The sequence below is a fragment of the Pinus tabuliformis genome, chromosome 1_2 (genome assembly GCF_031772625.1).
Source record: "Pinus tabuliformis cultivar Carrire ecotype Pingquan chromosome 1_2, CPIR1, whole genome shotgun sequence".
Lineage (NCBI taxonomy): Eukaryota > Viridiplantae > Streptophyta > Pinopsida > Pinales > Pinaceae > Pinus > Pinus tabuliformis.
Window position 1 is genome coordinate 1356053797 of NC_142298.1, and position 25455 is coordinate 1356079251.

Here is a 25455-nt window from a genome sequence, read left to right on the forward strand (position 1 = left end):
GCTTACTTCCTCCAACGTAATCTCCTCTTGCCACGTGTTCCTTTCCTCATCTGCATAGTCCCTCCAAGTGTCCACGTGGGCCCCATCTCTGCGTGGTCCTTTGGCTCCCTTGGCTCACCTTTAAGTCACAACGTTGTGCTACTAGGAGTGAATTTTATTCTAAAAGTGAGTTATGTCCCATTTTCCTCACCTTTTTTATTTACAAATAACTATAGAAGGAAAAATTGAGCAAAATCGAATATTCCAATTAGCCATGGCTAATTAGGAATATTACAGTCTCCCTCGGCAAAATGTTGCTTGTCCTCAAGAGATTGAAGTGATGGATGCTGCAAAATTTTCTCTCTCCCAAGTGGCATCCACATCCGGTGAATTCTTCCACCTCACCAAGAATTCCAAGACCGTCCTGCTCCGCATCTACCTCTCCCTGGGATCAGTAATAGCCTCTGGCTGCAACACCAAATGCCCCTCATCATCTGTGGGTGGTAGCTCATCTGTCACTGTCACATGCTGCCCCAATGCCTTCTTCAGGCATGATGCATGAAAAATATTATGAATCTTGCTGCCTTGGGGTAGCTCCAACTCATATGCAACCTGTCCAATCCTGCTTATCACCCTGTATGGCCCATAAAAGTGGAGCTTGAGCTTCTCAGCCCCCTTCTGCTTCAGTGACGATTGTCGGTATGGCTGTAATCGTAGGTAGACTAGGTCCCCTACCTCAAACTGTCTCTCCACCCGACCCCTGTCAGCATACAACTTCCGTTAGTTCTGCGCTGTAGCCATATTATCCTTGAGAGCTCGGAGAATATCCTGACTCTCTTGGATCCAAATCTTGGCTCTCGGAGCCTTGCTAGCACCAAACATCACGTCAGCAAAAGATAAAGGATGATATCCATACAAAGCATAAAATGGTGACATACCAATGGACATGTGATGTGTAGTGTTATAACAGTGCTTCCCCAGATGCAGCCACTTCAGCCATGCTCGCTGCTGCCCATTGACATAGTTACGCAAGTAGCCCTCCAGCCACTTGTTAACTATCTCTGTTTGCCTGTCCGTCTGTGGGTGATAACTGGTACTCAATGTCAACTCCGTCCCCACCAATCGGAAAAGGTCCTGCCAAAACCCGCCCATGAAACGGTTGTCCCTGTCACTGATGATGGTCTTAGGAAGACCATGTAGCCTAAAGACCTCTCTGAAGAACAGCTCGACCACCTGTGCTGTTGTGTAGTGTGCAGATATGGCAAAAAAATGTGCGTACTTTGTCAGTCGATCAACGACGACAAAGATACAATCCTTGCCCTATACCATGGGCAACCCTGTGATGAAGCCCATCGAAATGCTCTCCCATTTCCCCTCCGGAATGGGAAGAGGCTGCAATAATCCTGCAGGATGGTTCATCTCCCCCTTATTTCTCTGGCAAACATCGCACTCCCGGACATGCTGGAGTACGTCCTCCTTGAGGCCCTTCCATGAGAACCTCTCTCTAATGGCCTTGTAGGTTTTGGTAAACCCCTGATGGCCAGCCAATGGTGAATCATGTGATGTCTGAAGTATCTTCTTCTTGAGCTGAGATCCCTCAGTCAAGAAGATCCGGTCCCTATAGTAGATGATCTCATCGACTACCCTATACCTGTCATTTGCCACCTGCCCATCTAGAACCACACATGCAAACCTGTCCTTGGAGTACTCAACTAAGAGTTGAGCCCTCCAGTCTGTGTCCAAGCTCATAAGAGACAACGTGGTTGGTCTACATGAAAGGGCATCTGCTACCGCGTCGTTCTTACCCTTGACATACTCAATGTCGAAGTCATATGCTTGGATCTTACTGATCCACTTCTGCTGCCTCTCTTGTAGCTGCTTTTGCTCCAAAAGGAACCTGAGGTTGTTGTGCTCAGTCCTCACCCTGAACCTGTTACCACTAAATACTGCCGGAACTTGGCCAATGCATGCATCATGGCCAACATCTCCTTGTCGTATATAGGATACAACCTCTTGTGTGGAAGGAGCTTCCGGCTCTCATAGGCTATAGGGTGACCTCCCTGCATCAATACTGCGCCGATCCCCTCTCCTGACGCATCACACTCCAAAACAAATAGCTGTGTAAAATCCAGAAATGCAAGCACTGGGCAGCTGCTCATAACCTTTTTGAACCTGTCAAAGGCTCGCTGCGCTGTATCCTACCAACTGAATGCCCCCTTCCTTGTCAGATCTGTCAGGGGTGCAGCAAGCTGTGAGAAACTCTTGACGAACTTCCGGTAGTAAGTACAAATGCCAATGAATCCCCAAAGTTCTGTCACGTTCCTCGGCTCTGGCCAATCTTTGATGGCCCTAATCTTCTCCTCGGGGACTCTCACTCCGTCCACCCCTATGATGTGTCCCAAGTACAACATCTCCGTCAACCCAAACTCACACTTGGAGAGCTTGGCGTAGAACTGCTGCTCCTGCAAGATACGCAATACTGTCTCAATGTGCTGGAAATGCTCCTCCCAAGCCCTGCTGTAAATGAGGATATCATCAAAGAATACCAACACAAACTTCCTCAAGTGACTGCGAAAGATGTGATTCATGCAGGACTGAAATGTAGTGGGCACGTTGGTTAGCCCAAAGGGCATCACCAAGAACTCAAAGTGCCCATAGTGACACCGAATGCGGTCTTGGGAATGTCCTGCTCCCTCACGCAAATCTGATGGTACCCACATCTCAAATCAATCTTTGAGAAGAACCGTGCTCGTCTCAACTCATCCATCAACTCGTCGATCCTGGGTATGGGGTACCTGTTCTTCAGTGTCTTCTTGTTCAGGGCCTTGTAGTCAATTCACATCCTCAATGTGCTGTCCTTCTTCTTCACCAACACCACGGAAGAAGCAAAAGGACTCGTGCTTGGCCGAATGTGCCCAAGAGCCAACAACTCCTGAATGGCCCGCTCAGTCTCATCCCGATAGGCCTTGGGATGCCTATATGGGGTAGTAATCACTGCCTGTATGCCCTGCTCAAGCTGAATGGTGTGCTCAAACCCCCAGCTCGGTGGCTATCCCGACGGAATCTCCCCAAACACTATGGCATACCGGTCGAGGATGGACTGTATCTCTGGATGTACCGTCTGCCCTATAGTCCCTGCCTCTGATGCACGCAACTCCACTGCCCACTCTACGTCTCCCTTCTGGAAGACTGCCTCCATCCAATGAGCCAAAAGAGTCTGAGGCAGATATGTGTGCTGTCCCCGTATCTTCTCATGCCTCCTTGTCTTCTCATCATCCCACTCCATCTCTAGCGTCTTCCAATCTATTGTGACCTTCCCTAGAGTGATGAGCCATTGAACACCCAGTATCATGTTGGTGTCTGGAATATCGACCACGAAAAAGTGGTCAGTCAATGTGTAGGTGACCATCGTCATTGATAGCTCTAGAACATAATGAGCACACATCATGGTCTGATCTCCTGGGACTAAAACTGAAAACCCATAAGCTCTCTATCTGTATACCTCTCCGCTCAACCATTTGTGCATCGATGAAGTTGTGGGTTGCCCCACTGTCAACCAAAATTGATACTCGCTGGCCACGTATTGTCCCCCGTACGCGTAGCGTCAAATACTTGGGAACTCCTCGCAATGCTGGAAGGGCGCCTCCGGTAGGTGCAAAAGCTGCACCACCTGTTGGTGGTGGTGGAGGTGGCAAGGGATCATGCGCTGCATGGCTACGTCCTGCCTCCACATCATCCTCCTCGTCCTCTTCCCTGCTGCTCTCGGAGAAGACCTCAATAAAATGTGCTTTGCCAGCAACACATCTATGTCCTGGTGCCCACGATTCCTGATAGGTGAAGCACAACTGCTTCTTCTTCAACTCCCTCCTGGCATCGTCATCAATCTGTACTCGTCCTAGATTCCCGTTTGGAGGCGGAATCCTCACATCCTTCCCCTTAGATTGGAAAGTCTGTCTCTGGGGGTAAGGTGTCTGGGGCTTGGGTAAGACATCCTGTAAATATGGGGTCTTGCTGATAGCATCCTGGAGTGTGGCTGGTCTAGTGATTCGGACTAAACCCCAAAGTGGCTCTGCTAACCCCTCAATGTACATGTAGGTCCTCCGTGCCATGGATAGATCTGGCACCATCACTGAAACCCTCAAGAAATATGCAATGTAGGTCTCTGGGCTCTTGGTCTGTTTGAGCCTCGTCAGCTCAACAAAGTGCTACTCTGGATCCCTCCGGTCGAACCTCTCTATCAATCTCCTTTTGAACTCGGCATATGTCGTCACTGTGGAGTGTCCGAGTGTAACCATCCCATGGAACCACCAATCTTGGGCCTCACCAACTAAATGTAATGTCGCCACCTTAATGGCCTTTGCCTCCGACATCTGGTTAAGTTGGAAGTAAATGTCCAACTTCTCCACCCAAGACTTTGCCGAACTATTTGATGAACCATCAAACGTAGGCAAGTGGAATCTACTAGTTGCATGGTGGGTGTCACCATCATGATAATGCCGATATCCTCTGTGATGGTCGTGGGGTCTACTATCCCGCTGGAGCTGAACAAAGTCTCTGAATGAGAGAGCCTCCTTGAACTCCTGCCCATAGGCTTGATACTCTGCAAAATAATCGCCCATATGACTGGGCTCTGCTTCATGCTGGGCTCCGGCCCCCTTGTCTGCTCCTAGGAAAGTGGGCATGGTAGAGCGTGTAGGGGCATGTGAGGCCATCTGCGGAGTAATATCATGCTGAGCGACACCCTGCTCTGGAAAATGGTGGGATGTACCCGATCCCTCACCAATGTGGAAAACCCGTGGGTTCTCACGTTGTCTAGCCTCTACTGCCGTGAATCTCTGCCCCATCACCTCGATCTGCCTCGATAGATCCTGCACTGATTTGAGGAGCATGTCCGCAAATCTCTTCCTGTCCTCATCTGCCATCGGATCCCCCTGCTTTGCGTCCACCCTAGGCTCCCTCTGTTCTGCGTCCACCACAGGCTCCTCCTGTTTTGCGTCCACCACCGAAACACAATCTCCCTCTTCGTAGGTGTTCTCCAACCTACGCTCAGTGTCTCTGTATCTCCTACCTTTGTACAGATGTAGGGTTTTTCCCCCGGTGTCATAGATTGCTAGCTCCACAGGCTGAGCCAGATCTATGCTCTGATACCATTGTAATATCCCGTTTCAAAGATATTCCCCAAAACCCCCAATAAACTCTAACAAAATACGCACAAATAATATAATAACCAGGAAACTCAAAATAATAAAAATAACAATGGTGCAACATGTAATAATGTAAACATGAGATATAAGTAGGTACTCGAGAAATGCAGAGAGAAATGCTAAGCCATTTTATTATACTGAGTAATGGAATGAGTACAGGAGGTGATCAGAAGGATGGCACCTCGACTTGCACCAGGCAAGTGAAGAAATACACTCGGAATAGCAAAGGAATGGCCTCTCTCTGAACTGCGTGGATGCTACTGGAGAACTGCTGTGTTGCTGCTATTGCTGAAAATAAAATGAAGATTTGGGGCTGTTCCCCTCCTCAGAAAACGTTGAAACTCTCGAATCAGCCTCTACTCAGAAAACCTAGAAAGCTCTCCTGAAATGGCCGACTCTCGAAAATCGCCCCCTTGGGGAATCACGCAATCCCTCAAGGCTCTACACTGCCACTGAGTAGAATCCTCCAAAATACTGCCTAAAACTTTGCCAAACTCCTCCAATATGCAAGAGCTGATCTCTTGCTCAATCTCCCAGCTCAAATCCTCCATAAACTCTCAATCTAGAACTCCTGCCAGAAAGAACTGCGTCATCCTTGTCAAGACTGCACAGTCATCCAAGATGCTCAATCCTCTTGCCAAAATGCTGATGAAACTACTGCAAGAAGACTGCTGAAAATACCTTGCTCGAGTAGGCACTCGAAGTCCCCCGGGGCTAAGGGTGAGATCTCTGAACGGAGACACTCAGTGCACTAAATAGTGCTGCGGACAAGTTAAACAACCAGCGTGCTCCATGTCGAAGTGACTAGCTCAAATGCTCATAATCGAATGCCAAAATGAAGAGGCTCCTCTCTCCTTTATAGCATTGGCCTCTCTCAATCCCAAGGCTCACTTCCTCCAACGTAATCTCCTCTTGCCACGTGTTCCTTTCCCCATCTGCGCAGTCCCTCCAAGTGTCTGCGTGGGCCCCATCTCTGCGTGGTCCTTTGGCTCCCTTGGCTCCCCTTTAAGTCACAACGTTGTGCTACTAGGAGTGACTTTTATTCTAAAAGTGAGTTATGTCCCCTTTTCCTCACCTTTTTTATTTACAAATAACTATAGAAGGCAAAATTGAGCAAAATCGAATATTCCAATTAGCCATGGCTAATTAGGAATATTACAATTTTCTTTCCATCTACTATTTTATAGTAGTGCATGGATGCGTCTTCACATTTATGGCATGGCATCTAGTTTTCTCCACATTTGCGACAATTATTTTTCTTTTTCATCTTTTTTTTCCGGCTTATTACTTGAAGTGTTTGATTCCTTCTCGTCTTCATAAGTATACAATTTCTTGTTAAGGCATCTGTGTCATGATGTCCATTTGTCTTTACAATATCTACATTTGTTAGTTCTTTTTTGCTTGAATGTAGTTGTTGGTTTTCGTCTTCCCTAAATGATGACATTCTGAGCTTATATTTTCTCTCAATAATTATTGCTGCATGTCTCACATTTTCAATGGTTTGGGGTTTATATAATTTTAATTCTTCCCGAATATAATCCTTAAGGCCACAACAATGCATTTTTAACAACTCTTCGTCTGAGAATCCCCTTTGCTATATAGCTAATAATTCCCATTCGTGAGTGTATTCGTTTAATGATCCTTTTTGTTTGAGGTGAATGAATCTTTCGTAAACATCATCCTCTTCTTCGCCATGAAACCTTTTTAGCAAGGCGCTTTTAAAATTTTGCCAACTGAACGAGCGAGTTGCGCATTTGTTAGACAACCATAGGAACCAATCATATGCTTCTGCTTCTAGGTAGTTGGATGCGGTCAAAACCTTCTCTTGCTCACCTATTGGCGGGTTTGCTCCGAAAATGGCGTCCATTTTATTTACCGATACAATAGCGCCATTATGGTTCTTACCATCATAATTAGGTCATTCCCTTTTAATTTTAAAGTAGTCTCTGTTGGGAAACTTTGTGTGGTATTGACTTCCTTCGAACTGTATTTGCGGCACTCGTGGCTCTTCGGGAATCGAAGGAAATTCATGACTTGGAAAAATTCCGCCTTCCGGAGTCTTTGGACTTTGCGTAGTTGAGGGGTTAAAAGGTGGATTGGCTCCTCCCATAAACTGACTCATCATGCTCTTTATTGCTATGATATCCTTTGCCATTTGGTCTTGACTTTTCCCGAAATCATCTTGCTTCCTCTCGATATCGTCAAGGTGCTTGCGCATTCTGTCGAGTTCTTCTTGAATTTTTTTTGAATTGTCGTCATTGTTACTGCTTCCCATTTTGTTCCTCTTTTTCTTCATAGATCCAATTTTTTTTGTTTGTTATTTAAATAATAATAACAATACTATTATATATATATAATTAAATTAATTAACTTATATAAATTAATTAATTAATTGTAATTATGTAAAAAAATTGTATGTGGTATTAAAATTATCTATCTATCTATATATATATATTTAATATGCTTCAACAACTAATAAAGTGATTCCTTCTACGATATTCTTCACAATACGTGGTCAATCGTGCCTCTGTGACAGTCCTTGGTCAATTTTATACCGAATTGTGCTTTTTAGAAGAAACTTGACCTTAATTTAAAAAATTGTGACATATGGGAACCCGATCGGCCAGTGATTACAAAGAGTGAAGAAAGGCATGTGGTCAATAAATTGATTGCAGCATACAAACAATGTTGAACAACAGATCTAGGTTGGGACCGCAAACCCTGTACTCTTGTTGACGGTGTATCGGGAGTTGGAGTCACGACGGAGTGGGCAGCGACTCTGGTTGATGAATATGCGAATGCAGGTGGTCGAGGAACAATGGCAACAGTTGTAGTCATGTGGTCGGAGAACATGGGTGGGATAGGACCAAAACAGTGAAAACCAACGGGGACAACGGAGAGTTTATTTGGTGGATCACAGCGGAGAAAGATGGACAATAGAGGAGGCAGCAGACAGTAGAGGCGGCAACACACAACTCCGATACCAATGGAGTAGAAACTTCTTGCTCACTAGTGTTTAGTAATTGGTGATACATTAATTTATAAATTCTGTGTAAATATTTATTTATTTAAAAAAATCTGAGTGTGTACAATACCCTCATGGCGGTTTGCCTATATAGGCAACGACTGGCCATGAGGAATGAATAGTCATGTCCCCCGACTATTTTACCTCTTCATAATAATGTTTTATAATTTATGTAATTGTTTATTTAATTAATTATTGTTAAAATATTATTTATATAGGTAATATTGTTATGAATATTTTATTCATAACATGGCATTTCAGGAGGATCATTTGGTGGAATGTGTCAATGTAATAGTTCGTTGGAACTAGAATGAGAAGAACTACATGATGGGATGCTGAGAAGTGACTTCTAGTGGCCGGAGAGGGTATAGTGAGCAATTTACTATTTTCCCAGATTAAAAATGACTTTAATTAATCATCTACTTAAAGACGGAAAAATAATTAATTGAAGGAAAAGGCCAAAAGTGACTTAAGTGAAATAAAATAAAATGAAAAAGTCACTTAAGATAAAGTCAAGGGAGGAGCTTCTAGAATAATAATAAGAAAAGGCCAAAAGTGACTTAAGTGAAATAAAATAAAATTAAAAAGTCACTTAAGATAAAGTCAAGGGAGGAGCTTCTAGAATAATAATAAAATAATAAAATAAGATGCTTCTAGAGGCTTGAGGATCTATCTTTGGAGTCTTTAAAAAGAGGAGGAGGAGATCATTTGGGACATCTTGGAGTTGTGATATTTTCTTGTTGGAGATGTTTTGGGAATGTGGTTCTCAACTTCAGTGAGCCCCAGGACGAAAACCCCAAGGTTTCCCTATTGTGAGTTGGACGAAAACCCAACCCAATGTTGAGGAGATTTCATCCAGAATTATCACGGAGCTTCAACAACCTTATTGGAGATCAAATCTAGAGTAGATCTACTAGATTGGAGTAAGGATCATCCAGATCCTCAAGTTGAGCTATATTTGTAGTCCAGTTTAGGAGGTCATATCCAATGTTGCAAAAGATTATCTTGAGACCGGATTTAGTTTGCAGCAGTTTGGAGGGTTCTATCTCAACTACACATCAATGATTTTTATGGGCATGCGATTTCAGTATTTATACTAATATAATCAATCTAAGATTTGTTGCATTTCTCTCATATTGTGATTGCTGTAATTTTATTTTGAATTTTTCGGAGTAGCAACATTATTCATTTATGGGTTTTTATGTTATCAATTTCTCTAGCATAAATTGATGAATTTTCATGCTAATTTTGAATAAAAAATCATGACATATTTTTCAGAATAAAAATTTGCCAAGATTTGCCAAATCACTTTTACAAAAGATGAGGTCTTCTATCGTTTTAGAGAGTTTAAGGCTCTCGTGGAGAATGCGACAGGAAAGAAGATCAAGGTGCTTCGCTCAGATAATGGTGGAGAATATATTGATAAAGATTTCACAGATTTTTGTGCGAAGGAAGGCATCATGAGAGAATGGACAACCCTGTATAATTCACAACAGAATGGGTAGCGGGGAAAAAACAAAACCATAGTTGGGGTTGCAAAGGAAATGTTATATGACCAAGATTTGCCAAATCACTTTTACAAAAGACTCGACTAAAACACTAGGACTCACCTAAGACTTTGACGATAAAACCCACCCTAGCTTTGGGGTGGGGCTAGAGGGAAAAACTCTACTGATCATCCGTGTTTAGAAACACAAATAATCAGCTAGACGAAAAATCTCCTAGGATGAAATTTGTCGCCAAAATCGTAGGCTTACCTAAGTTGCTATATAACTACCGTTGTACTAGCATCATTTACATTACAAATTTGCAGAATGGGTTTACAATGACATAATAATCTACATGTTGATGTTTATGAACTTAAAAAAAAAAATGGTATAACTTCTTCCTTGGAATTGTGACAAAACGTGTGCAAAAGGTCTTAACATCACTCGGCCATATAAAAAGGTATGTGGTTTTAACTCCAAACCTGTGGAAGTAGAAGGCCTCATAAAATACCTTAAGGATTCTTTGGCTATGAACCCTGATATATCATTGCTTATGGATGTTGTAGTCATAGATATCCCTAATGTATGGGGGATGCTCCTATCAAGGAAGTGGGGAGCCACTGTTGGGGGTCATCTCCAAATGGACTTGTCATATGCCACTATCTCGCAATCTGATGGAAACCCCTTCATCCTTAATAAAGAGCCTACTTACCCTTCTCATGTGGGTTAGTGTACCTGTAAATCTCTATAAATTCTCAAGATAAAATGTTAATTCATATAGTGAATCAGATCACCGAAGATAACTCATGCTAATAGAACGTTCTTATCACCGACAAATGAAATAACAATTAAAAATTATTCAACACAATATACGATAAACACATAGCTAACACATACCACAGATCAACAGATAGAAGAACACCATGAACTGAACCCCAAAGTCTTTCTATTATGATAAAAACTATCCCCAACAAAGCAACAACTCAGTAAAAGCGTTACAAAATTACCTCATCCAAAGATGGAAAATAGAATCTCAATACTTTCTTTATATCGAGAAAACCCCCCAAGTGGAAAATAACGATTAGTTGGCTTGATCCCCGTCAAAATAATTTTGACTGTTGAAAATAACTTGATCATCTTTTAATCTCCATTGTCAAATTTTTAGTTTTGAGGAAAAATTCGAATTTCTCTTAAAAATAATTTTTTATTAATCCAAAAATTAATATTTTGGATTATTTTCCTCAAAAATTTGACTTTAGCTTAACCATCAAGGTCCAAGCGCTCAAATTCTCTTAAAATATCCATTTTTCCCTTAGTGGAGGAGCTCCAAAAATTGACTTCTTTTTGTGTGATGTTCCTTTCTCTGGTGTTCCTTATGGCATGGTTAGGATGGTCTTTCAGGGTTGGAGGCAGACAGGTCACAGGTGAAGGTTTAAGTCATTAGAGGGCCCAGGGGCTTTTGGAGATGTTTTATGGGGTTTGGAGGAGTTCACTTGCCATCTTCCATCACCAGGATTGATTCTGCACAACTTCCTTCTCGTTCCATTGTATTATGATAATTCCTGTAAAACAGGGTTATTATTGTACCTAACTCATTTAATTATGCTTAATGTTGCATTTCGAGAGGAATACTTGACAAAACACCTTAGTGTAATAGCTCATTGGAACCAAAACAAGAAGATCTACATGATGAGATGGTTAGTGGGGATTTTCAGTGGCCCAAGGAGGCATGGTGGCCAATTTACCATTTTCCCACATTAAAAAGATATTTTAGTTGAGGGAAATGTGCTCAATGATTAAAATAATAATAAAATAGGAACTTTTAGAGGGGTCCATCAGAGCTATAAAAGAGGAGGAGGCCATTAAAAGACATCTTGGATTTGATATTTCTTCTTGTATGAGAGGTTGAGAACCCGATTCTCTACTTTTTTGGTAGCCCTAGGACGAAAACCCTCGGGTGATTCAGTGAGATTGGGTGAGTAACCACCTCCCCTTGGTGGATTCACTCAAAATCCACAGGCGTAGTGATTGATTTTGTTGAAATTTCTAAGTTTGACACGTTAGAAATTCCTACTGCATTATCTAGTTTAATTTTTCCTACTTGTTTATTCCATTAACAGGTTATTTATAAATATAAATACTGAAATAAACACAAATGCAACTTTAACTCATATACAGAGCAACAACTGAAATAACTGAGACAAACACAAAAGGGACACTGTTATTTTTTGGACAATCGTCCCCGGAAAAACCCAATGCGGGAAAACCGGTGCAGTAGATATGAGGGTTTTATTATTATACAGTTTTTGAATACAACTAGGGTGCCAGCAATGACTCACCCAACAGAGAATGTCCTCGGCAATAATACCTCTCCTCGGAGACAGATATTCTGGCTAATCAATCACCGGATGAACGATCCCACAACAACTATGTAAGCTTCCACTGCTCTGCGTCACTCTGCTAGGGACTGTGTAACCCTCTCAGCTCACCAGCACTCAGTTTGCCTCATGAAAAATATCCCAACGCTACCTCTTGGCCCTGCGTCAGCTCTGTTAGCCTCTGCGTAGCTCCCAACTGCCTCTGCGTCAGCCTCTCCAGGCCTTGCACTGTCTCCTTGACACTATCTCTGCCTCTATGCTATGTATTCTCGGCTTCGTGCCGCACTGCCCCTCGCTGCAACAAATCACTAGCTCGATTCTCTCAACAAAACCCCGCTCTAGAATCGAACTAACTTATCAATTTGGTGTATCTCCAACTGACCCTCAAGCCTCCTCTTATACTTTTCCTGTTGAGTCTCCAATGGCCGAGATTAAGTCCCTAATCAACGGCTAAGATTAGATTTGGCTTGATCCATGTCATTTAGAACATTCTCACCTAATTTTATATTAATACCCATTAATATTTTAATTTTCCTAAGTTTAGACTTAGGAACCTTATTAAAAATATTATTTATTTTAATATCTCTCTAACTGGGTGGAATTTCCCCAAACCATTTCTGGGTCTTAGAGATCTTATGTGCCTTAGCCTCTCCACCAATTTTCATGGCTAGAGCACATCCGATGCTACCACAAATCAACACTCCCTCTTAGCAAGGAATGTGCTCTAGTAATGCTTCACCATGGAAACATCACATTGATCCTCTGCACTGGTACTTGTGCTGATGCTAGGCCTGCTGCCTCACATCATCTGCATTGCTGCTTCCTGTACTGCTGCCCATGACACTGCCACTGCCACTGCCATTGCTACATCTGTATTGCAACTCCCTCTCAACATGCTGCCCATGCTGCCGCTAGCACTGCCACTGCTAACTGCTGCACTGCAACTCAGTTACCGAGAAGTAGGTAATTGACTTCTCCCAAATACTAACATCCCAATCAGGCTGGAAGCCACGTGAAACTGAAGCTTCCTTTGTTGCTATACTGTGCTCCCTTTGCTGCTACTATGCTGTCGCATACAACTCTGTACCTCTTGCACTGCTGCACCCAACACTACGCTGCCTCAAATTTCTGCACCCAAGCACTGCCTTGTTGCTCCACTACACTTTGCTTCACCCAACATCTGTCATTCTGCTACTATCGTTAAGGGCTCTCGTAGCCGGAAATGATCCATGAGTTTGGGCACCTCAAGGTTCATGCCCCTAGTTTGTAGTCCTCCTGACTACAACTTGATGTCTCCCCACCTCTTCTGTAGAGGTGCATGAGCACTCATGTCACAATCGTCATTAGTCTCGACCTCTTTCTCCGCCTTAGCTGGAGTTGCCTTGGAGTCGGAAGCCTCTGCATAATGTCCCAACTTCCCACAATGGAAGCACTTCACCTTGGAGATGTCCTTCTTCTTCCTCTTCCCTTATTGTCCTGCAGATGCTAGAGCTGCATCCTCCTCTTTCTTGATTCTACTTCCCTTGTGACTACTCCTTGCCTTGGTCAACCTCCTGATCTCTTCTTGGCAAAGAGCTGCCCACATCTCCTCCCATCTTGGAAGAGTAGCTCTGCCCAAAATTCCTTGGACAAATGTCTCCCACTCCTCGGAGACTGCATTCAGGGCAGTCCTCACCATGAACTCTGAATCCGATGTAGACCCTATGGAAGTACGTTGGTCACGAATCTCCTGCAATCTGAGGAGGAACAGATCTATCTGCTCTCCCTTCTGCATCTAATACGACCGCAGCTGATTTGCTAATAACATCTTCTGCTGCACAGAAGTGTCTTGATACAAGGTTGTCAAAGTATTCGACATTACCTTTGTTGTATTCTTTTCAACAATATGTGGTATGACATGATCTTTGACCCCGTCAAGGATCATGCACTTCGCCCTCGCCATTGCATCCTCATACTTCTCATTTTCATCTTGGTCCACTGGGATAGCCACGGTTCTCAAGGCAAAGTCCTTGATGCAATGTCGATCCAGGACTGCCAGGATCCTAGCCTTCCAGATGACAAAGTTGGAAGCCCCGTCCAACCTGTCTTGATCCCTTAGTCCGTTCACTGCCATTTCAGCTCCTCTTCTGGACTCCCTCTGAGTTTCGACTTCCTCCTAGAAATCTCCCTCTAAGTCCTGATTTCCCTGCTGGAAATCCTCCCGCCAAATGTTGAACCACTCCTCTCCAATCCTCCTTGCAACTGCAACTCGGATCTGGATTTCTTGGCTAGAAATCCATCAAGGTAGCGACTCCCTCTACCTTGGTTCTGTCCCCTTAGGTGTTGTTCTACACTGACAGAAATAGCACCCCACCAGCTTCCCAATCACAATCTGCCTATAGCTCCCCAAGCCTCGACAACTAAAGAAACTAAGCCTTTCAGGCTCTGCGCAATCCCAACAATGACAGAATCTACTCCTCTTGGCCACAACGTCAATCCTTCCTGGCTGAGAAAGATGACCGGGCACTACGTAGGTCTGATCTACCCCTCTGCCTCTGCGCTGACCCTCCTCCTGGCTCGAAATGATGACGCAGGTTCTGTGTCACTTTCTATCTTGTTGCTTCTACTCTGGAACAACGTTGTCCCTCGGGACAGCTGCTACCGCTGCAAATTTCAGATTTTTGTTGGTGCCTTCAGTCCTCCTGTGATCTGCAACCTTCTAATACGATGTTGAAATTTCTAAGTCTGACATGTTAGAAATCCCTACTGCATTATCTGGTTTAATTTCTCCTATTTGTTTATTCCATTAACAAGTTATTTATAAATATAAATACTGAAATAAACAAAAAGGCAACCTTAAGTCATATACAGATCAACAACTGAAATAACTGAGACAAATACACAAGGGACACTGTTATTTTCGACAATTGTCCTCGGAAAAACCTAATGCGGGAAAACCGGTGCAACAGATATGAGGGTTTTATTATTAAGCAGTTTTTGAATACAACTAGGGTGCCAAAAATGGTTCACCCAACAGAGAATGTCCTCGACAGTGATACCTCTCCTTGGAGACAGATATTCCAGCTGATCAATCACCGGATGAACGATCCCACAGTAACTACGATAATTTCCACTGCTCTACGTCACTCTGCTAGGGACTGCGTCACCCTCTCAGCTCACTAGCACTCAGTCTGCCTCACGAAAAATCTCCCTGCGCTGCCTCTTGGCCCTGTGTTAGCTCTGCTAGCCTTTGCGTAGCTCCCAATTGCGTCTGCGTCAACCTCTCCAGGTTCTGCGCTGTCTCTCTGGCACTATCTCTGCCTCTCTAACATCTATTCTCGGCCTCGTGCTGAATTGCCCCTCGCTACAACAAATCACTAGCTCGATTCTCTCAGCTAAACCCCGCTCCAGAAAATCGAACTGACTGATCAATTCGTTGTATCTCCAACTGACCCTGAAGCCTCCTCTTATACTTTTCCTGTTGAGTCTTCAACGGCCAAGATTAAGTCCCTAATCAACGACTAAGATTAGATTTGGCTTGATCCATGTCATTTAGAACATTCTCACCAAGTTTTATATTAATACCCATTAATATTTTAATTTTTCTAAGTTTAGACTTAGGAATTCCATTAAAAATATTAATTATTTTAATATCTCTCCATCCAGGTGGAATTTCGCCAAACCATTTCTGGGTCTTGGAGATCTTATGTGCCTTAGCCTCTCCACCAATTTTCATGGCTAGAGCACATCCGATGCTACCACAAATCAACATATTTCTCATTTCACTTTGGAGGTCAGTATCAACATTATAGCATATCTTGGAGGGCCATTTCCAATGATTGTATTAGCATATATTTCTATATAATCAAGCTGGATTTTTCTTTTGTTGCCGTATTTTGTGAAAATTCTATCACTGCAGCAACTGATTTATTTTTCCTACTTATTACACAATAAGTTATTTATGAAATTACTTCAATAAACATTAAAATAAATACTGCTGCAGATATCACACCGTAATACAAAAACAAACATATGCACAAGCATTAACACATTGACATAGATATTTTGGACAACAGTCCTCAGAAAAACCCAATGTGGGAAAACCGGTGCAGCAAGGGAGGATTTTATTATTCAACAGTTTTTCAGTACAACAAGGTGCCAAACTGGCTTACCCATGGAGAGAAATAATTCTCTAGCACTTCTCCCAATCCCAACATCAGCCGGGCAGACCTCTGTGTGGCTCTCAAACCCTTTGTGTCAGCCCTGGGCCTCTCTGCGTCACCCATGCAGGCCCAGCTAGTGATTGCGCAATCTTCTACTGCCTCTGCGTCTGCCTCTCCTGCCTCAGTGCTGATTTCCAGTGGCTGATCCCGCCTCTTTGTTCCGTATTTGCTGCCTCTTGACTGCGCACTAGACCACTGGTTCAATTTCTCAGCTAACCCCACTCCAGAAATTGAATTGACTTGTCTCCCTTAGTGTGTTCTCCAAGCGACCCTCAAGCCTCCTCTACTTTTCTCGTTGACAAATCAACGGTTGAGATTAAGTCCCTAATCAACGGCTAAGATAAGATTTGGCTTGATCCATGACTTTTGGACCATTCTAACACAATTTTATATTAATTCACATTAATATTTTATTTTCCCTAAGTTTAGACTTAGGGACTTCATTAAAAATATCAATTATTTTAATATCTCTCAAATTGTTTAGAATCTGCCCAAACCCTTTCTGGGTATTGGATATCTCATGTGTCTTAGCCTGTCCACCAATTTTCGTGGCTAGAGCACATCCGATGCTACCCCAAATCAACATATTTCTCATTGTTCCTCATGTTGTGATATTTTTAATGAGATTGCCATATAGTTTCTGGGTCCATTGTTTCTATCGAATTTCTGGTGTTTTGGTTGTGTTTTTTGGTAAAATTGTGCAGAGATAAAACCCTCATGAAGTTTTAATGAAAATGCCCATTTGGGTCATTATAGTGGTATCAGAGTATTAGTTTTTGTAGCTTCAGATGTGTTCTAGTCACGAAACTTGGTGGAGAGGCTAGAATACATGAGATCTCCAAAACCCACAAACCGTTTCTAGAAATTCCACTCAGAGATGGCTTAATTAGATTATTACCCTTTTTTTTAATGTTTTCTAAGTCTAAACTTAAGAAAACTGGTTAATTAATCAAAATTAATTAAGTCAAGATGATAATTCTCTAGAAACTCACACGGATCGACTCCAATATGATCCTGGCCCTTGATTAAGTTTTAATCTTGGCTGTTGGAGGTCCAATAGAGGACTATAAGAAGAAGTCGATGGGTGCTTGGAGAATACCCCAGAGCAGACACTTAGTGATCTAGACACTTTGATTTTCCAGTGTAGGTGATTCAGCAGGAGAAATCGAGTTGCAGGTGGCAGAGGGGTAGAGTAGCAGATTTCGGGACGAGTCTCTAGTTCCAGAAGAGTCAGAAGAGAGGGCGAGTATTTTCTTCAGGAGGCAGCACTGGGACTGCGCAGTGCCTCAAGATAGGCAGTTCAGTTCAGCCAGAAATTGGGTTGACAATGACATAATTGTGTTGGCTGATGACTTTGAGCTTTGAAAAAATTTCTTCACATTTTTGTACTCTGCTTCCTTGGACTGTTGACAAAGTGTGGTCAACAGGTCCTTTTATAAATCTAGATTGTAGATGTTGGAGATACCTCAAGCATTCCTACAGTGCCATTTTAGGCTTCTCTACTTTGAAATCCCATTGACGTAATTTGGTTATTTGTGGAGATTGATACAAGTTGATTTTGTTTCTATGAATCAATAAGCATAATATCTAGCTCACATATGTTGAATTTGATGAAAATTTGAAGCATCACCTCACTTGAAAGTTGCTTTTGATATCACAGTAAATGTGTTGTTGCTAGTTTGTGGCATTACCTGAGATTTTGGGGCATTTTGGAAATTCTAAAGTATTCAAGAAGCTATCGACATATTGATGTTTCATACAAATAAGATTCTGCTGATAGCTAAAGGTGTTCACGGAATATGCATTCATTAGAAAAGATACAAATTACAAAACTATTCCACAAAATTAAGTATGGACTATGTGTTCCTGTTCCATGTTATACGGTTATAGCTTTTCCATCTACCATTTATATGATATTGAATCGTTATATTTATTTTATTTTTTCTGCTTAATGTATAGAGCTTACTCACATCTTCTGTTTAACTCTTTGTACCTAGTGTGAAATCTACTGACCATAGAACAGAGTTTGCTTGTAAACACAATAAAGCTGCACATATGCCCTGGAATATCTCAAAGTTAACATGTCTATGTGCTGGTCAAAACTTGCAGCTTGTGATTCTGATGATTTCATGTCTATTTTATGCAGGTGCCAAAACCAATTGTCTTTTTTCTTAAAGCTCATGAGGATCAAAAGGAAGTAAAACAGCTACTTCATTTAGTTCTTTCCAAGTTTGGGCGCTGTCAACCAGAGAAATCAAATAATGAATGGGCAACCTTGTGGCATGATATGCAGTGTTTTCAGGAAAAAGCTTTCCCCTTTCTAGACTTGGAATATATGCTGTTGGAGTTTTGTCGAGGGTTACTGAATGCTGGAAAATTTTCTTTGGCATGGAATTATTTAAAAGGGACAGCAAGTATGGGCTTAGCACCAGAGAAAGCCGAAATGCTTGTTATAGAGGCAGCACGTGAATATTTCTTCTCAGCTTCCAGTTTGGATTCTTCTGAAGTATGCTTTCCTTTTATTCTAAACTTAGTGGCAATTCAGAAATATGGATGTTATATAATTTAAATAGAGAGTCATTGACACTAATTTCTTTTCTTTGTTTTCTTTTATAATTAAATGTTGCTTGAATCTCTCACGTTGCTCAAAACAGACGTTGTATATAGTTTAGCCTACAACATTGATGCAGGCAAGGGAGTCACACTTCTCTAATATTGGATTTTTCTAGTTTCTTTTGCTTTTAAGAATGTCCTATTTGTTGGATGTCACAACTCTGGGGGTATTGTTTCAAATGTACTCTACATGTTTTAGAAGTAATTAGCCATGTTGATGAGTATATAAATAAAATTTACTTTCATTCAGTATTGCTAGAGTCATGTTCTTTGAGCATGGTATATAAATAATATTTATAGACCCCTGTTGTCGCACAGATTGTCACGACAACGCTCAGACCGGGGGCTGTCACCCTGATCCACGATCTCTCCGTTTAAGCCTATCTCCCGTGGCTAAGGGGGGTAGACCCTATGGGAAAATGGATGACCAACTGAGAGCTAGTTGGGCTGGGAGACACGAAGGGAAACAAGCACTTAATTGATTTTATTAAGTTAATATACCAGTGCCTTAAGGAGCTGATGATTAAATGATTATTTATTGCATATTGCAGAAATATAAACCATGTAGAACAATCATTTATCATCAAATAACCCAAGTGATGTAAGATTTTCAACAAATGCACAATGCCTTAATGGGGATCCAACAATTAAACTTAAAGAAGAATTAAATGCTTTAAATGATCATAAAATTTAGATGCTGATCAGTTACCACTTTCACATAGCTAACTTTAAGATAAACATTAAGTGCGTTTAACTATAGAGAAATGGAACATAGAGACACCAAAAATGAATTTTTCAATTTTTTGTTAAGCTTTTTCAAATTTTTTTAATTTTTATATATTTTTTATGATTCTAAGCTTAAAAGAAATCAAAATAGAACAAAATCCTAAATTAAAATCTGATCTAAAACCATAAAATAATTTTTGATATAAAATTTTAAATCTAAAAATTAAACAAAACTAAAATCCTAACTAAAGTCTAAGAAAAGGAATTTATTTTTTTTTTTATTTATTTTATTTTTTTTATCTAACTTTAAAAATTAAATCAAAACTTTAAAAATAAAATCAAAATTTGAATCCAAATAAATCCTAAAAGAAAAACTAACCTTTCTGATATATATTTTTTATTTTTTTAAAATTCTAAAATCAAAAACTAGAACAAACTAAAATCTATTCTAAATAAGAAATGAAAAAAATCCTTTTATATTTTTTAAATCATTTGTAATTTTTATATGATATTTTTTTTTTGAATTTATTAAAAACTAAAAATAAAATAAAACTTGAAACAACTCATCTAAAATGAAAATCGATTTCTTTTTATTTTTATATTTTTTTTATTTATTTTAAAATCAAAAGTTAAATCAATGTTACTTGGGAGCGGGAGCGGGAGCGAAAACGGGAGCGGGAGCGACCATTTTCAGAAGCACCCGGTTTGGGAGCGAATCCGGGAGCGATTTTTTAAAAATATATATATTTTTTTTAATTTTTTTAATTTTTGATACATATATGTCAACAAAAACATGTAGAATGATGAATTAGACATAAAAAACATAAAAAAACATAGATTGATCATTGAACCATATCACATCAATCATCTAGAAATTATAATCATCATCAACCATGTCCACAAGTTAGTAAAATACATATTACAACTGCAACATATTGAGTCTTATAAATCATGATTCATCAAATTCAATCTTAAAGTTTCAACTTCAAGCTTTCAGAATTGAAAATTCAATAACATTTATCATCATTGATCACCAAAGTTGTACTTGTAAGCTAAGTTTAACCATTACAAGAAGTAATATCGAAGATATTTCTAAGTCCTAACTTCTAACTGTTAACATGATATGAAATGTTAAAAATTAATAAAATGAAACATGAATAATGAGATGAAATGAAACAACTTTAGTCTTTCACAAAGCATCATATTCATAATTCACAATCATTACCAATGAGTTATAATTGCCAAGGCCCAACTTCAAACTTCAAATTTTCATTGTCACAGTGATATAATGTTTACAAAAAATATCATTATGATATGAAAGAGTCAAGAGTCAAGAGTCAAGGACTCAAAACTCAACAGTTATGAAAACTAAAGTCTAATAGAAACTAAAAAAGACAAGTAAACTGTAAATCTACATGTGGCCCTTGCCATGAGAGTCTCCAGGAGTATAAGCAGGTCGTGGTGGTCTTCTAGGAGTCTCCCGCACAGACCGACGACCAGAACTAGAACCTCCACGCGAGGGTGTAGATGGAGGTGGCGACAGCAAAGGAACAAGACTAGGACCTCGAGCACTGCTACTGGATGGTGGAGGTGGAGGTGGAGGTGGCATGGCTGCTGCTTCATTTTCATCCCTTACAAGTTCCTCTTCTAGTTCTTCAATATGTACAATGCCATCCTCCAAATTGTCATCCTCTAGGTGATTGTCCCAAATTTTATATGTGGGATCCTCATTAGCCCGATCACAGTAATGACTCAACAACCTCAAGTTGTAGTGCACATAAACCAAGCTTTCTGCTCGGTTTTCATTGAGTTTGTTTCTTTTTACATTATGTATATAGCTGTAGGTGCTCCAACACCTCTCTGCAGAAGAAGAATTTACAACCTGTGAAAGAACTTTTTTTGCCAATTTTGGCAAAAGTCCGTGGCCGCCATATGTTTCCCACCATGTGAGAGATTCAAATTTATCTTTGTTGTCCATTGCATGGAAGTTACCATACAAACCAGTGCCACTGAAATATCTGCCTATTTCAAGGCGCACAACTGCACATTCCTCCCTGTCAGGTACCAACTTTTCTAATGCTTCCAAATATCCTTTAGTTACCTCTGGATCTAAATGGGGTTTGGTCCTAACCCCACCCCCTGTTGCAGGTTGGCCCAACCAAGATGTAGAGTAGTATTTTGGCGTAGGGATATACGCCAAGCAATGTAATGGAAGGTTAAGCCTATTCCACTGTTCACACACACAATCATGAATCAGTTTGTACAAGTTGGGATCTCTATTATGAACAATGTATTTTATTTCCCCCAACATGGTATCCATTTGCTCATACACCTCGCCGATCACTGGTTTGTCTGTATCTGCAAACCGAATCATGTGATAAATTGGCTTGGTGAAATCCAATACCTGCCTCACACTTGTCCAAAACTGCCCATCAAGAGCAGCCTCCTCCACCATTTCAAAACCTGCCATGTCAGCTACATTTGTAGCCCTTTCCTTTAACACCTGCCAATGTGGACTTGATACCATGCTAGCTAATGCCTCTCTTACCTTCAAAAGGCGCCTGAAGGTGAGGTAATAGCTACCAAATCTAGTCTTCGCAATCTTCAACAACTCCAATCTCGAGTGACTGCGGAAAAGGCCATGGGTATTGCTATGATTTGTAATAAATTTTATCATTTGTTTGCCTTTCTTGTACAAATTACCAATCCATTGGTATTGTTCATTTTTGTTTTTGACAATATCATGCAACAGAAGGTTCAATGTGTGAACCAAACATCCAGACCAAAATATGTTGGGGTATTTATCCTCAATAATTGCTCCCGTTGCCTTACAATTAGGAGCATTATCAGTGATGACTTGGATGACATTTTATGGGCCAATACGCTCAATTGTTTCAAGTAATGCTTCTGCAATGTTGATGGCGGTCTTGAACTTGTCTGAGTAATCATGTGCAGCTAGAAAGATGGGACCATTAACGGACACATCAAGAACACTTATCAATGGCTTGCCTTTTACATTTGTCCATCCATCAGATACAATGGACACCCCATGGTCAGTCCAAGAACTTGCTATTTTATTCAAAGAATGTGATATTTTTGCTTTTTCATGATCAAAGCCAACGGTTCTTGCCTTGTCATACCCAGGGCTCTTGTATCCTTTAGGGGCATCATTTATGGCAGAAACCATTTCGTGCCAATAAGGTGAGCGAAGAACATTGAATGGTATCCAACATGCATAGAGAAACCTGTAAACTTTTGAATCAACATCATTCCTACACCCCTCATCAAGGAAATCTGATATGGTTCTACGCCTTAAAGATGATGACCCTGTGCCTCCATGTCCATATCCACTGCCTTGGGAGGATGCTGAAGGAGTTCTTTGTGATTGTGAGCTTGGTTCAAAGAAACCCCTTGATTTTTTTGTTCTGTATTGGGCTTCCTCCTCTTCCCTTATGTATTTGGCTCTCTCCGCTGCTGACACCGCTGTACAAGTTTTGATTCCTATTTGTTTCTCTCCATCCCATGGCCTTTTCCCGCAGAGGTGTCCTCTAGCACGGGTGTATGAACCTGTGTAATTAGTGTTGCAATGGGGGCAATGAAATTTAGTGGTTCCACCCCCTCTCCCTGTTTCAGCCCTGTTAACATATTTCCACAATGGAGTTTGGTCTTGTTTAGTTTTTTGAGGGTCATGTTCACCCTCCTCTAGCGCCTCCTCACCGGGGTTTTCACCCATTTGACTTTCTCCAGCTTCTTCATCCCCCTCTTCAGTTTGGGGCTGGCCCCTCCATTTCCTACTCTCCAGCACCATAATAACCATAAAAGGGACCAGGAAGAGGAAAATGCCAAGAAATATAGCCAGGTCCATGGTGTTTGATGTTTGTAGGGTTTTGATTCTTGAATCTGCAAATTAATTTAATTTATTGGGATTAATTAATTTAATTTATTAATTTAATTTAAATACATGATTTTTGAACTCAATAAGCTAAATTAAATTAACTAAATTACTACCTAACCAGCTAAATTAACTAAATTACTAAGTTACTTACCTTTGCAGGCTTGCTCCTCGCTCCTTTGCTCTTGCTCCAGCTCCAAACTCAAGCTCAATGAAATAACAATGAATATTTTTTTGGCCCATTGGCCTTTTAAAACCAATTTTTTTTTTTTAATTTATTTTTTTCGGATCCGCGGAATTTTTTTCCGCTGACCCGCTCCGCTCCCAGCCCCGCGCGAATCGCTCCCGGAACGATTTTTAATGCGAGCTCCCCGATCGCTCCCGGGCGTTAAAAATCGCTCCGGGAGCGCCGGAGCGATCGCTCCCTAAATCGATTCCTAACAGACCAGGGAGCGCAAATTTTTTTGAGGGAGCGCGCTCCCGAGCTGCTCCCGCCCGGAGCGCGATTCGGGAGCGGGTTCGAAGGGGGAGGGTGCTCCCCCGCAACATAGATTTAAACAAAATTAAATCTAATTTTAACGAAATTTAAATCTAAAATTAAAACAAAAATTTAATAGATCTAAAACTAACGGCTAAACCAAAAATAAACTAAACTCTAACCTAAACTAAGATCCTCAAAAAAAAAAATGAAAAAGAACTTTTTTTTTCTTTTTTTTTTTTTTTAACATTTAATTTTTTTTTTATATTTTATAACTTTTTATCTAAAAATGAAATAAACTGAAATCAAATAAAATCTAATATCTAAAAAAAAAAAATTATGTCCCCCTTTTTTCTATATGAAATTTATTATTAAAAAATAAAAATAAAACAAGACCAAGTTAATCTGAAAAATCAATTTTTTTTTGAAGTCAAAATTTGAATAAAACTAAACAAATCTAAAATTAAAATTTAAAATCTAAATAAAAAACTAAAATCTAATCTAAACTAAAAGAAAACTTTTTATGCTTTTTAGGACGTTTTATATTTTTTATTATGATTTTGATTTTTTTTTTTTAAATAGAGCAAAAGTTAACTAAAAAAATCAAAGTAAATGAAACTAAAAAATTTACTAATACTAAAACTAAGTAAAAAAAAAAAAGGCAAATAAATGGAAACTAAAGCCTATCTTAAAACTCAAATATGGACAAAAGAAGTAATTCTACAACTTAAGTGCTTTACGTCTAAACCAAAGAATAAAATTAGACTATAGATTTAAAATCTAAAAACTTAACCAAAACTATTAAGATCTGAATTGTAACTAAAAAAATCAACGCAGATAAAAAAAACACCAATTCTTACCCACTTTGGACTGTTTCAAATGAATTTGCGTGCTGGGTAAATCGGTTCTGGACGGCAGGAAGAAATAGCGTAGGAAGAAGCTACCCAAGGCAGCGGATTAGGTTGCAGAAGGCTTTCACGCAGGATTAAGGGAAATGCTGGTCAGCATACGCAGGTTTGAGGTGCTGCGGGCAGGTAAAGGAGCTGCAGATGTGTTTTTTTTTTTTGCATAATGAGCAGTGTTGGAGAACGCTCGAGCAGATCGAGTGACAGAGGAGGAAAACGCAGCACAGAGAGAGAGTAATACAGGTCAGTGTGGATGATAGGTAGACTGCGCAAATTTGTGGACTGTTGATGCACGCAGAGGACGCCGAATGAGTGTGGCAAGGTGATGAAAAAAACTGGAGCAGGAGGGATGCACGTGGGAGAGCGTGGCTTGTGGGGAGTGTGATTGATGCTGCAGGAAAATGGCAACGTGAAGATTGTGTGAGTTTTTTTTTTTTTTGTTATGCGTTTTGCAGGTTTGGACGAGCGTGGAGGTGAAGGGAAAGAGATGGCTGCAGATTGAATGAGAACCGCTGTTAATGAGAGAGGGTTGGCCAATACGCAGAGCAGGCAATGAGGAGGCAGCG

The 25455-nt window shown here is 40.7% G+C and overlaps 1 protein-coding gene across 3 annotated transcripts in view; it reads left to right on the forward strand.

The window, feature by feature from the left end:
• The window catches only part of LOC149211259 (MAG2-interacting protein 2-like), a 542599-nt gene that overhangs the window by 288790 nt on the left and 228354 nt on the right, over nt 1–25455 (forward strand). For all 3 annotated transcript variants that reach the window (XM_089396982.1, XM_089396981.1, XM_089396983.1), the window contains one exon: nt 18422–18781. In XM_089396982.1, the coding sequence (XP_089253108.1) occupies nt 18422–18781 (360 nt within the window). The remainder of the gene's footprint in view (nt 1–18421; nt 18782–25455) is intronic.